The sequence below is a fragment of the Rhynchophorus ferrugineus genome, unplaced genomic scaffold, assembly GCF_030347505.1.
Source record: "Rhynchophorus ferrugineus isolate W39M unplaced genomic scaffold, kcgeb_rfMv2 rfM6, whole genome shotgun sequence".
NCBI lineage: Eukaryota > Metazoa > Arthropoda > Insecta > Coleoptera > Curculionidae > Rhynchophorus > Rhynchophorus ferrugineus.
Window position 1 is genome coordinate 21,372,109 of NW_027472585.1, and position 15,294 is coordinate 21,387,402.

The 15,294-nt window shown below is 30.5% G+C and overlaps 2 protein-coding genes across 5 annotated transcripts in view; both read left to right on the forward strand.

Annotated features, from left to right (window-relative positions):
• The first annotated feature begins 40 nt into the window (after positions 1–40).
• On the forward strand, positions 41–2,250 carry LOC143198488 (tumor susceptibility gene 101 protein). The gene is made up of 8 exons (XM_076407736.1): positions 41–162; positions 836–937; positions 994–1,081; positions 1,134–1,363; positions 1,416–1,524; positions 1,581–1,795; positions 1,843–2,019; positions 2,077–2,250. The coding sequence occupies exons 2-8, from the start codon at positions 899–901 to the stop codon at positions 2,212–2,214; spliced, it is 996 nt and encodes a 331-aa protein (XP_076263851.1). The 5' UTR covers positions 41–162; positions 836–898; the 3' UTR covers positions 2,215–2,250.
• A 696-nt stretch (positions 2,251–2,946) lies between these two features.
• Positions 2,947–15,294, forward strand: part of alpha-Catr (alpha-catenin related) — a 169,292-nt gene continuing 156,944 nt past the window's right edge. For 3 of the 4 annotated variants that reach the window (XM_076407739.1, XM_076407738.1, XM_076407740.1), the window contains exon 1: positions 2,947–3,166. In XM_076407739.1, coding sequence (XP_076263854.1) covers positions 3,080–3,166 — 87 coding nt within the window. In that variant the 5' untranslated portion in view covers positions 2,947–3,079. The remainder of the gene's footprint in view (positions 3,167–15,294) is intronic. The other variant, XM_076407741.1, reaches the window with a different exon arrangement.

A 15,294-nucleotide genomic window follows, 5' to 3' on the forward strand; every position in this document is an offset into this window, starting at 1 on the left:
ATAAACTAGCTCTTTAATACACAGAAAACTTTGGTAAATATTTTTGCATAATATATTTAGTTTGGAAACAATGTTCATGTACGTTTAATAATAACGAATCAACAGATTATATCTCACAAGTGACATAAAGATATGACAGGATTTAAATAAATGTGACTAGTAGTAAGTATAAATCACTATACCCTTCTTTTATTCATGAATCGATTTAGAGTCGTTTATATTTAAACTGAATTCATAATCATTCAGCAATTGAATGATTTGTATGAATGATAACAATTTTATATACTTGAATCATATCTTTTAATATATATAAAATAATATATAATATATTTGATACATATAATGTTATACTTGAACCATTATGTTATTCATTTGTTGACTAGTTATAGTGAGTCATCTATACACCCATTTTTCTTAGCACAATAGTACCTAACGGGGCTATATTATTATCTTTTTGGGTATTAAAAAATTGGAACGTTTTATCTTCAACAATTATTCACCTGTTTAATAAAAAGGTTTTTAATTCTAGGAAATTGTTAAGATAAGGTTATATTTAGCAATTTTTATCTTGAATCTGATGATAATATATTATGAAGAATTTTAAAGTGCAAATACGAATTAAAATTATTTTAGTAGTAATATATTTTTATAGTTTAAAGTAACAGACAAAAAAATTATTATTATAAATTATAAATTTATAAATATAACTCATAGAATATAACTGATGTATAAATCGTTTACAGGTGTTATGTTCAGATATGATATATTTAGTTGCCTACATATCAAATATAAAAAAAATAAATATTGACTTTATGCTATTATTTACCTTTATTAGATTTATAATATAAGAGATGCAATGGAATATTCCTGCTTTTGTAGATAATTAAATGTAGTTATTATGATTGACCTAGCGAAATTGAAGAAGCGTGTAGAAAAGGTAAATTTCTTGAACCACATATAATTTATTAGAATAATATATCAATAAAATTTTAGTTCTATAAGAATTCTGAAGCTACCTACCGAGATGCACGAAATGCATTGTGTCATTACCAAAATTTAGCTCCACAACAAGAGAATTACAGTTTGTAGTATTTTTTATTATTAATATAATTATTAACTTATAATTTGCACAGCTTTTACAAATGGATCTGTGAAGGAGTTGATCAATCTAGCAGGCACAATACCAGTAAATTATAAGGGAAACACATATAACATACCTATATGCATTTGGCTTTTGGATACCCATCCAAATAATGCCCCAATTTGCTATGTTAAACCGACCTCACATATGTTAGTAAAGGCTTCTAAGTTTGTTGATCAAAATGGGAGAATTTACTTGCCATATTTGGAGGATTGGAAACCTGTTAGTTAACCGAAGAAGGCTTGATCAAGTTTACTAAATATTTGTGTTTTAGTATAAAAGTGACTTGTTGGAACTAATTCAAGTGTTGATTGTTACTTTTGGAGAAACCCCACCTGTTTATTCTAAACCGAAAAGTGATAGTTATTCTTTTCCATCTAGTAGTAAGTATTTTATGTTCGTTTATAAGAAAATATGTTGGAATATCAATCATTTCCAGCTCATGTACCAACATCATCAGGAGTGGCACTTTATCCAACAAAAACTACTAATTATCCTCCAGCAGAAGCCTTACCAAAGCACCCTATTTTTCCGCCAAATTCACCTGCTATATATCCAAATTATCCTCAATATCCAGGACCTTCTATTCCTTCTTATCCACCAACAGGAAACTTTGGACTAACAATACCTTCAGCCGGCACAGGAACTATAAAGGTATAAATATGATTTACGGTGATGATGTCCTAACAATATTACTTTAGGATGAGCATATTAAAGTGTCTTTGATTAGTGGCATTGAGGAGAAATTATTGCGAAAAATGAAGGAACAGGTACAGCAAAAGCAAGCAGAATTACAAACATTGACTAGAACACAGGAGGAACTCAAGCACGGTAAAATGAAATTAGACTTGATGATCAATAAATTAGAAAAAGAACAGGTAGTAAAACTGTATATTTTTGGTGGTATTATACTTGTATTTATACTTATGTAACAGAGTGATTTGGATAAAAGCATAACAGTACTCAAAGATACAGAGCAGGAATTGAAGACTGCAATTGGGAAGATGGAAAACCAGGAGGCCATCAATGTGGATGATGCTGTAACAACTACAGCTCCCCTATATAAACAGTAAGTGAATAAAAATAGATTACTCCGTGCTGCTTTATTTATATATATATATATATATATATATATATATATATATATATATATATATATATATATATATATATACATATATACATATATATATATATATATGTATATATATATATATATATATATATATATATATATATATATATATATATATATATATATATATATATATATATATATATATATATATATTTATATAATTACTCTATTCAAAATTAGATATTATGTGCGTAGTTTTACTGTAAGGCAATGAAAACAATTGTTAAACAGTATAACGGGTTGCCTGTCAGTTAACCTATTATCGGTTAATATCAGTTAAATAATATTTCCTAAGGTAACAGCTTTTCCTAGTAATCTGTTTAATTATATATTTTTGAAAACTTTGATTTATGTAATTGCTTATATAGTTTGGTCCCTACTTTATTATCAAAATTTCAGACAAACCATATATCAGTGCTTTTGAACCATAAAATAGTTTAAAAAGAAATATGTAACAAGTACAAATTCTAAAATAATTGTAATAGCAGCAACAAAGTCTTTTTAATATTTAATTTAACCGGATTTATATTTAGTGAATAAATGTTTTAATAAGCAGGACCTTTATTGCAGATTTCGGTTTTCCTGTTAGATTATGTTTGATATAATACCGTAAGATGCCTCTGAACTTAACGAATTCTGGATCAAATCTGACAGCCAGCCTAAGCTCTCTTCCATAATCAGCTGATTAACCATCTGATTTGGAACGGAATTTTGAACGAATAAAGAGGTTATGTATGTCAAGTGAGACGGATAGATCAGGATGGGACACGATTTGAATAAAGATGACAGTAGTGTAGAAAATGGCAGCTGTAGGTACAACAAATTTTGATTGTTTAGAGATTAAAACTCGTAGTATAGAACAGACCTTGCTACCCCTTGTTAAACAGGTAACAAATAGTCTAGTTGCTTGGTCTGGTTTTGTTTTGGTTGCATTTTTTTGTTTTATTTTGCCAGCTGGGGGGTGTTTATACGCTATAGCTGAATTAGTGGGTGTGCACTAGATTTTTAATATAGTTCTAGCTAATGATGTGATAGTTTTTACTTCGACAGAAGTCTTAGAGCAATATTAGGCTTTAGTTTTAGTAGCAATTTCAGATAGATATCGTCAACTGTTTAGAAGCTCTGTGGGGGTTATGTTTTGATTTTTGAGAGCATGTCAATGATGGATACAACCTGTTTTTTCCGGATATTGATAAAATGTGATAGATGTAAACATTGTAAATTCATGCGGGGAGTATATTTATTTTTTTATATTATACACTGACAATTATACAAGTTAAAGTTATTTTATATATTTTAATTTTAATTTTACGTATTTCTTTTGTAATAAGTGTTTCGTTATTTTCTTTTTAACATATACATAATGGTTTAATAGACATATTGTGTACCTTTTTATTATTTAATTTTCTTAAAATAATATAAAGGGACTTTCTAATATTTTAGCAGTGGGTATTGGACCCTCTTATACAAATTAAAATGTCTCAAGCTTCTTTATCGCGTCATTTGTTTTATTTTGTAATGTTTATTTGATGGAATCATTACAATGTTGACCACATGGTATGTTACAAATGCTGTTCTCAAATTCTCCTAACTTTATTACGCTCTGTGACCTTCCTGTTCCGAAAAACCTTATTTATTATACCCTTCTTACCACTCCATTCCTTTCCCTTTCGTTCTGATATACGAAGTGCGTTTAAAAAACAAAGTATCGTATCTCTACTATTGTTGCATCCTGACAAAATCCTGCCTATTTCTTCGACTTCCACTCTCAACAAATTCTAGATACACTTTACCTATAAAATACAAATTTTTATTACTAAAATAAATGTCTAATTATTGACAGTTACTACGGTTTCTATTAGCGTTGGGAACTATCGAAAAACAGTCGAAACAGTCGATAGTCCCAAAACAGTCGAAACAGTCGACAGACAAAAAAATAGTAATTAGTAGCAAAAATAGTAATTACTATTTTCAGTCAAATGCACCGTTCGAGTGTTTTTTTTTTCTATTCGTGATGTCAGACGAAGATGTACGAATTCTTGCCTGTATAAAATGTGAGATACGAAAGGACGGAGATAAATGCTTGGAGAAGTTAATTTCAAATATCTTTATATTCTCCAATGGTAGTATAAGCGAGACAGAGACGTATATATATTCATTCACGTGATAACTTTAAAAAAGGAAAGGAAAACAGAATTACTAATTTCTATTATCATGTAATAAATAATATAATATTAAAGGAAGTAGGATTACTTTTATACCGAATGGTCTGTGGATATGTAAATAGGAATGGAATAATAACACCAGAAAAGTTTTATCATGTTTTAATATATTAATTGCTATTTTTAAATAACATAGCATAATAAATATAAATAGTACAATGCAACTTAAATAAAACCTAAAAATTAAAGATTTTCAATAACAATAACTACTAAATAAAATGTAAACGTATACCTAATCATAGAAATCTAATCCATGATGAACCTAAAAATGATCGTACAGTAACTACCAGACCCTTTTTAAATAAAAGTTTTATTTATTTTTGAACGGAAATATTTTTAAATTACTGTGAATATTATCATGTCCAACTTTTCTCCCGTGAGGCGATTTCTTCAATCGTTAATTATTTGCCCAGATTTTGAAAAAACTCGTTCCCAGGGGACATATGTTGCGGGTATAGAGGAATATATTACCTGTAACTGATATATTTCAGGTAGTTTTATGGGTTTGCCAAAAATCCAATGCGATTTCTAAACGCCCAATAAATGGAATTTCCATTTATAATTTTTAAATAGTGCTAAATCTGCAAATTTGCTGCAGTACTTGGAGTAATTACTTCTTTCATTCTAGCCATTTTTTTATCAAAATATTTCCAGATGTCAATACATTCTTGGTCAGTAGTTTTGTTTTGAATTTCGAGTTGTGGAACAATATTTGTATTTTTTGAAGTTAGAATGGGATACCTCTTTTGTGATAACTTTTTGTATTGCCTCAGCATTATTTGCAATACCAAATCCTGCTTTTTTAAATCTAGGATCTAAAAATGTGGATTTCCCGCATATTGTATTCATTTCTAAAATTGCTAGTCTTTTATTCATGACATCTAATAGACAATTTTGTCATTTTTCCCCATTCACTTGTTAAAATCCTGAATTTGATGGAATGTTGCAGTCCTCTTATAACCGTATAATAATTAGACATCGTTGGGATATCTTTCACCAGATAACTCGGTGGTCATTATTTCAATGGGCTTTAAAAGTTGAACATATTCTGTTAAGATAGTCCATTCGTTAACAAATAAAAACTGTGGCGCTCTTCTTAATAGCCAACAAAATAAATTGTTGAATATTAAAGTTGAATATTTTCCGATCAGAAAATGTATTTATTACAAATATTTAAAATACTTTATTCACCTCTATACGGTTGCTATTTTTAAAAGAAATTTAACAAATGCTACTGTAAAAAATTCTTTAAATCTTTTGGATCTATGCAATTTCTGAAACCTTTGGAACCTAATTTTAGTTTTCAAGATTTTAGGACAAAAGTTTCGACAAACAAGAGGCTTGGACAAAAATCGTGAAAGTTTAGCTAAAAACGATTACCTATTATACCAGTCCAAAGTATTACCTATTATGCTTATCAAAAGTATGTTACTATTTATTATTTACAATTTAATTTTTTTGCCGTCAAAACCAAACTGAACAAAAACTCAGAGTTGTTGCGGCAACATTGTGACTTTTTGACATCACAAATTTTGATGACGCATATATAAAAAAACTGAGTGAGTGAGAAACAGTGAGTTCCAACTTTCAAAGTCTTCAAAATTCTTAATATATAGATTAGATTTTTTAACATATAGCTATATTTCTATGGATCTGATCAATATTCTTCCGAAATTCGGCGTGGGCGTTAAATCATTAGGTTGAGGATACAGAGGGCAGATTATTATTTTTTGTTATCGGCTTTGGTTGTACTGAGTATGTATTATTACAAATTTGATATATTAATTTACTTTCACTGCAAAATTTAACTCATTTAATTAATTTACCTATTTGTAACAATTGAAAGTAGCCTTACCTTTGACCCTCCATATGTATGGTCTGTTCAAAGTTATTTTCTACATACATATAAATTTGTGACATCAAAACTCTGAGTTTTAGTTCAGTTTGCGTTTAACATACAACAAAATTCTAATCTAAATAGAATAGTTGAACAAAAATGTTTTTAAATATAATTTATTTTAACATTATAGTATAACTAAAAACTACAGTTAATTATTCGCCCACAATGGTTTACAGGTTAGAGTTATAACCTCTTATCACTATTGCTTTTAAGAATTTTACATACATCTGACAATCGGACGACTTTGACAGGCTCATTCGTTTACGTGTTCGAACTGCTCAGACAGCATTGCATCTCTTTTTAATTAGAATAAAATGAGAAGGAAAATATTGTCTGATTCTAAAACGAATTTGCAAATTGCGGCAGGAAATGCATTAAACATCTTGATGACTTATGTAAAAAAAACTTTGAATAGACTATATATTCCTGTTAAAACGTTGAAATGTCAAATATTATTAGAAAGCGCTCTTTTTAAATATAAAGGAACGTCGAAACATAACTTTTTAAAAATAGTAGCAAACGTTATATTAATTAATTAAATAAATGCCCGACGTAAATCAGAGCGATGCTATTTTATATTTGAGGAATTGTTTAGCTTGTAGTAATCAGTGTTGCCAAATCTAAATGCAAGAACTATATATTATGCACTATATAATAAAAAGCTTATCTACTCTATTATTCTCTTTTGCACCAAAACAAAATATATGTTATTAGTTCTGTTAAATAAATTATTTTTCTAAAATAAACTACATCCACAAAACAAGCCTAGTTTTATGTTTGATTACTTTAGTCATCTTGGTTTGGCGCGAAATATTATCATGATCACAAAACCGGCAAAATCATCAAATGACTTATAGACGTATCTTACTTCGCTATTCAACAATTGTCTAGATGCATAGAATAATAGGTGTAAATGAAAAAGCCTATGAAAGTAAAAATATATGTTCAGCTATATTCTTAGATGTTACGCGAGTACACGCAATAAGGTGCGGTATGAGGACCTTGATCTTAAACCACAACTGAAATATCACACTGAAGTATTAAAAGATTACATTACAGACAGAATGTTTAGAATCTAAAATAAAGGAAGTTAAAACAGGTGTACGACAAAGAAGTGTACTGTGACAAATTCATTACCTATTCTACTCTTGTGATATATTACAAATGAAAAATATCATGATAGCTACGTTGTACGATGAGATACGATCCTTGCTGTTGAAGCCATACGAAAATTGCACCAGGATAGTGACAATATAAATAATTGGTTCCACACATGGAAAATAAAAATATCTTGGAATGAATGTTGATGCAAAACTTTGCTGGAAAGAACATGTCAAAAATATATTTAACAAAAAAACTGAACTGACTTCAAAAAATAAAAAAGGAACCCACTAAAAATTAAAAAATAATCAATCTTAGATTTTTAACACAAAAAAGGTTTTAAAATAAATTATGTGCGTAATAATTGTTGTAATAACTAAATAGAAATAAAGAAATTCGCACATACAATTTTGCTTAATACCTACCTACACCTATTTATCTATTTACAATATTATTTTAACTGCTACTAATAAATCATTTTGAAGTTGGTGCCGATCTCGAAACGATAAAACTCAAAAACCTTTATATCGGTCCCGTCCCTGCTTTCATTATAAGCTTACTTAAATAACTTCAAAGTTAGTTGTCTGTACTTCCCCATAATATTTAAAGAAATATCCTCCAACTCCTAACCGTTGCGGAGTTATGTCTTCCATCACATCAGCTGAGCAATAACATTATATATAAATATCTGATTATTGCAGATAAAAAATATGTGAAAACATTCCGCCACCAGATCCTGACTTGGTTCCAGAGTAACCACGCCGGAGTGCACTCTTTCGAATAAATAAAAAATTTTGAAAATCGGCCTATAATTGACAGAGAAATCGGTGACCATATATACAATAAATATACAGTCGAACCTCTTCCTTTTTTCAAGTCGTTTGAAAAAGAAAAAGAAAGAACTGGTGTTCAAATATAGGAAAATGTATTGGTTAATTGGAAGAAGAAGTCGACGTGTGACCTTCACAGAGTAAAGACGTATTCGGAGAGACGGTCAGTGAAACGAAACAAAAGTGCAACATCTGTGTCACAAATACGACGTTAAAAAAAGTTTAACAATAACATTTTACAGACTGGTGAAAAAGTGAAAGTGCGATCGGAAAAAAAGGCCAGTACCGTAGAAAATAAATGCAAAATGCCATAAAACGTTAAGGGTCGAAAACTCAACATCTGGACCACAAATGCGGCGTAGAATAATTTGAAACATAAAAAAAAGCAGTATTATTTCAACAATATATAAAAAACATCAGGCATCGACATCAGACGTATCACATATTGCAGTTTTGAATGTAGAGAACACAATTAGAACCCATAACAAACAGACACTCTACAATGCGTGGATGAACGAAAAGTCGGCGCGGGAGAGTGTTGAAATTGCATTAACCAATATGCAAAAACAAATAAATGCCCTCCAGCTACAACTAAATAAACAAAGCTCTGAGGGCAAGGACAAAACGATAAACCACCAAACCAACAAAATCAGTCCAATTGTTACATACGAAACAGATGAAGAGGAATTGCAGAAAGAAGTAGGCTGGATAACGGTTAAAAATAAAAAAAGAAAAGCAAATAATTCTCCAGGATCTTCCCCACAGCAAATAAATATAAAACAAAATAATGAGCAAAATAAAGAAATTGAAATGCCCAGGCCACCCCCTATTATCGGCTTTGACTTGCTATACGAATCACTGAGGTCCAACTATATAGTATTCAAAGCAACGGTACTAAACAATGGACAAATAACGCTGAGTGTCGTACAACATTCACACAAATAATAAACTGTTTAGAGTTGCTGAAACTGCAATGGCACTCTTATGAAGACAAACAAACCAGAGACATCAAAGTTATGGCAAGAGGGCTTCCATCAACAGCTAAAAGTGAAAAAATTATCGCAGAACTAAACCAAAATGGGCTTAAATGCTTAAATGCGACAAATATTTAAAAAAAAGAAATGACCAAAAATAACAGAGCAGAAATTTTAGTCCACAAGAGGCCATTCATTACCTCTATTTATGTTAGCCTTTGAATATGATACGGACACAAAAACCATTTTTGGTATTAAAAGAATTTTAGGGGTAGAAATAAAAATCGAACCTCTAAAAAAATCGAACTTAATACCGTAATGCAAAAAATGCCAATTGCATGGACACACACACATATCACCACAGAGTGTAGAAAACCCAAAGAAGCTAAGCCGAAATGTGCAAACTGCAATGAAGCGCATCCGGCAAGTTATAGAGAATGTGTAGTTGCTAAAATACTACAAGAGAGGAGAAATAAAGTAGCTCACGTGAAACCTCAAGAAACAATGAGCGAAAAGAAACAACCGAAAAAATATAACAATGTTAATGGTGAAATGACTTATGCCCAAAGTATCAGTCAAAGTAACCAAAGAGACACCAAGGAAGATGAAGTAACCATCAACGAATTGCTACTTAAAATAATAGGAAAGCTGGACAGACAAGAAAAAATGATCGAATCTTTTTCCGAAAGGATTGAAAAACTGGAAATGAAAAACATTAGGCCTGTGGCCCCAGAAACCCGAAATGGCTAATAAAGATATCCGAATAGCAATTTGGAATGCTAATGGAATCTAGCAACATCACGTTACCCTAGATATGCAAAAAATTGATATTGCCTAATATCCGAAACCCATTTAAGAAAAGAATCTTTTATAAAATTTAGAGGATATACATTCTATCATACCATACATCCAGCTAACACCGCAGTAGGAGGAACTGCAATAATAATAAAAAAGAACATTTCCCACCATCAAGAACCCGGGCTCAGTACAGCAGAAAATCAGGTAACAGCAGTAACTATTAAATCAAGCTGATACAAGGTTACAATAGCCGCAATTTATTGTCCTCCAAGATACAATCAAAAAAAGGAAAATTATTTGAATGTCCTAAGCAACCTGAAAGTAAATCTGTACATGTGCAGTTCACATATAAACAGACCGTACAAACACCAATAACATTAAATAACACTGTTATTCCATATAGCAACAACGCTAAATATCTCGGAATGAATCTCGATGCAAAACTTCGCTGGAAGGAACATATAAAGAAGAAACGAAAAGAACTGGAATTGAAATATAATTTATTATCAGTACATAATAAATTGCTATTATATAAGCAAATATTGAAACCTATATGGACATACGGAGTTCCATTATGGGTATGTTCTGTAAAGAGTAACATAAATAAAATACAAATTTTTCAGAACAAAGTCTTGAGAGGTATTGTGGGTGCACCCAAATACTATAGGACTGATTACTTACATCGAGACCTTCAGATCGAGAAATCAAGAGAATTGCAGGGGGTATGAGGAAAGACTCCATTCTCATACTAATATTGAAATATTGCAACTTTTGGATACCACCAGAACAGGACACAGACTCAAAAGAACCAAACCATCTGATCTTGTGTAGTGAGGTGCATATATTAAAAAATTCAGAAGTGACTTGTATAAACATTATTTCACCAGAGACTGAGTTAGGGCCGTTAGGGCCGATGGGTCCTCCTAGTTATATATCTAGATTTAAGTTAGCATAAAGACAAATTGTAGGTTAGACGGAAACGACTAGTAACAATATATTAATTAAATAATTTAAAAAAAATTGGAAGAAAATCACAATTATTAGTACATTATAAATTGTTATTAAATAAATAAGTATTAAAACCACGAGAAGTAATATATAGTCTTTTTAAAGGTTTTTTGTATATACACCATCAAGAAGTTTAATGTATTGTCTGCCGCAATTTGTAAATTTGTTTCAGAATCAAACAGTATTTTCCTTCACATTTTATTCTAGTTAAAAAGAGACACAATGATGTATGTTTAGCACGAACCTGTAAACGAATTGGTCTGTCAAAATCGTTCTGTTGTCAGACGTATGCAAAATTTTGAAAGCAATAGTGATAACAGGTTATGACTCTAACCTATAAACTGTTGTGGCTATATAATTAACTATAGCTTTCAGATGAACTATAATGTTAAAATAAATTATATTTGATAACATTTTTGTTCAATTATTTTATTTAGATGAGAATTTTGTTGTATGTCAAAGTCAAACTGAACTAAAATTCAGAGTTGATGCGGCAACATTGCGACGTTTTGATGCCACAAATTTAAATGATGCATGTACAAAATAACTTTGAACCGACTATATATACAACTTTTTCAAGTCCTGAAAAGTATTGTTAGGTGCACTCAGACTCTTCAGATGTCACTCAGGAAATCTAGAGAATCGCAAGGAGACTGAGGAGGGATCTCATTCTCTCTATTCTTATGTTAATATCGAAGTATTAACACCATTTGATCTAGTCTGTGTGTGAGGTGCATTTAAGAGAAAAATAACAGTGTTTATACATGACATTATTAGACTAGAGATTAAGATAGGACCCACAGGTACCCTTAAATATAAATAATAATGTGGAAAGGTTTGGAACGCAAAAACTATTCATTTACTTAAGAACTCTTTTATTCAAGGAAAGAAGTGGCGACTTGTTGAAACGTCATACAAAGCGACAGTGAGGATTTTTATTTATTCGAAAAGAGACCAAACTAATCTAAGTCGTTCACCATTTAGATAGTTTTTAAACAGATATCTTTTAAAGACAAATTGTTGGTTAGTCGAGAACGACTAGTAAAAATGAAAAAAAAAGCTATAGTTTGACATTTAGTATATATTCCTGTTCTTCATTAACATTTAAATCTATAAAATCTAGCCCCATAATGACAGCTTATTTCAATAAAGTACGATTTTATAATCGTAGATTATTTTTTCACGTACCTAATAACCTTCTAGAGCGCCACCTAGCGAAACTGCAGCGAGGCGTATTGAAAGCAATATTAATCACGAAACTTTTTCGTATTTACAATTTCTAGGACAGTCCCGATCTCAGCAAGCCGTGGCGAACCGAACTATCATCGTTCGAAAATTTCATTTATAACACCGTCGCTGTCGAAGCGGATTTATGCTGAGGGAAAGGGACAAATCTGTCGCCCGCAAACTTTGCCTATTGCCCGGTCGGTATTCGGTAACTTTTATTACGGCCCCGAAAAGTTCCGCAATTTAATTTAAACGTCAACAACCGTGTACGAAATGTAAGATGAGGGCCTGCGCCTGCTCCTTTTTATTATTGTTATTTATTTTCTTAGATGTTTAATATGAATACAGTAAAATGATAAAATATGTTTTAAATTTTTATATCTAATTACATAAATTAATTACAGTTTATCCAAAGTTGCTAAATGCTAAATTTATGATGTCGAAACGTCGCAACGTTGCCGTATCAACTCTGAGTTTTAGATTATTTTTGCTTTGACATATTTCTAGTTTAAATAAAATAATGAAACAAAAATGTTATGAAATATATGTAGGTTATTTTAACATTATAGTACATCTAATGACTATATTATCGAATAATTCAAACTACAGTTAATTATACAGCTACAATAATTTATAGGTTAGAATTGTTTTATTATATTTATATTGAACTCTTTTATACAGCATCCATGAGGTAGAGTTCTAGGCACGTTTTTTTATGTAGTGGTATCCCGATGTAGGTCTAATCTACCTAATTAATAATTGTATATCCAAGTAATGTATTTTACTCTCTTAGAGAGCATATTTCCTTTTTTACGTCTAGTTTTTGTTTGCCTCGCTGGTGTGTTTCCTTGTCAAGTCATTTTAATATCACTGTATTTTTTATTTCTTCTGCTACTATGTGTGTACGCTGTTTTTGATATAATTAGTCACTAAATTCTCTCTAATGCATTTACCATATCTGCAAAACATATGGTATCTTTTCTCTCCTCGTACATTTTAACCAAATACTCATATATATTCTGAACAACTACAGGCATGTCTAATGGACATAAATCTTTCACTCTCTTAGAATGCGATTTCCTACAATTATCGTATATTCATTATATACACACCTTTAGTTGTTTTAGCTCTCATCATTCTGTGTTAAAAATAATCAGCATTGAATTATAATCCCATATTCAGAAAGTTTCACTCAAGTGAATAACTAAACTGTTCTGTAATAATAAATAACTGTTCCAATCTATCGAACGTTTGTTCACGATTCCATTATTTCTCAAGTGCCTGATCGAGTATATCCATGTCTAGTATTATCCAGACATGTACACACATGTCTCATCTAAATACACAAATTGAAATAATAAGTTTTTTTGATTTTGTTATTTGCTTATAAAAATTGTATACTTTTAAAAGCAGTGCCTGGAAGTTCATTAGACCTCTTCGATACTTTCCGTAATAACAGTTTGTTCTGACATACTGAACTGTTTTTATACATTTGATATATTTGATCTCTGATAGTGCTATCAAGCTGATCTTGATTCGTCACTCGCTTCGTATGAGCAAGTTTTTCGGTGAATCCGAGATTATGTTTTTATTTTTTTCAGATATTTCAGTGACCGTGTCCATACTAATATTCAGAGCAGCTGCAACACACTAAAAATATTTTCAATAAAAACCGCAGAAAATTAATATTTAACGGTTAAAACCTCTCTAATGAATTTTATGGTAAGAGGCGGCCTCCATTATTTTGTTCCTGTTCGAAGTATCTGATTAGAGAGCGAATCTGTTCTGTCTGTCATCGATATTTTTAATCACTCTGATTAAAAATAATAAGCAGCGATTTGAAATTTATGAAAACTAGCAAAGCGTTAGGACAACGTTTGCCTGTTTACAACTTCTTATCACTATTGTTTTGAAGAATTTCGCATACGTTTGACAACCGGACGACTTTGACAGGCTAGTTCGGTTAAACCTTCGAACTTCTAAAATGAATTACAAACTGCGGCAGGCAATACATTAAACATTTTAATGACGTATGTTCACAGCATCTTCGGATAGACTATATATTAGACTAATTTCTACTACAAATATGACATGAAAAGTTTTTGAAAACATCGGGAAAGATTTTCTTCTTAATTAGGTGACCCGGTGAATTTTTACAACATTTTATCTATTTTAGTTTGTTTCAGTTTCGATATATAATAACATTCTAATATAAATAGTATAATGAAACAAACATGTTATGAAATATAATTTGTTTTAACATTATAGTACATCTAATGTATATTTATCGAAAGACTTAAGCTACAATTAATTAAACAACCACTTTTTAGATTATAGATATTCTATTATATTTACATTTAACATTTTTCTAAACCACCTATGCTATCCCATGGAGGTTTAATCTAATTAACTATTAACCTAATTGATAATTGTACATCCAAGTAATATATTTTATTTTCATTAGAAAACATATTTACCTTTTTATTTTTAGTTCTTGTTTCCTTCATCGCCGAGTTTTCTTGTCAAATAATTCTGATATTGTTTTATTTCTCCTTAGTTTCGTCTATTACTACCTGTGTATATTTTTCTTGATAAAATTAGATTTAGTCACTGCATTCTCCTTAATATATTTGCCATTTTGCTAGTAAGAACGGGCCTCCATTATCTCGCTCCTGCTTGAAGTTATTTCTGTCTGACTACTTATTGGCTTCGGCATTCGATCAACCAGAGTAATCACAAATATTATACAACGATTTGAAATTTATGAAAACAAGCACAGCGCTGAACAACCTTTGCCGGTTTATAACCTCTTTTTATCATTAATGTTTTGAAGCATCAACCGGACGACTTTTTGCAGTCAGATTCGCTTACATTATAGTCGATATACTTAAATTATAGTCTGGCGTTGAAACGAATTTACAAACTGTAATAGGCAATATATTATACATCTTGATG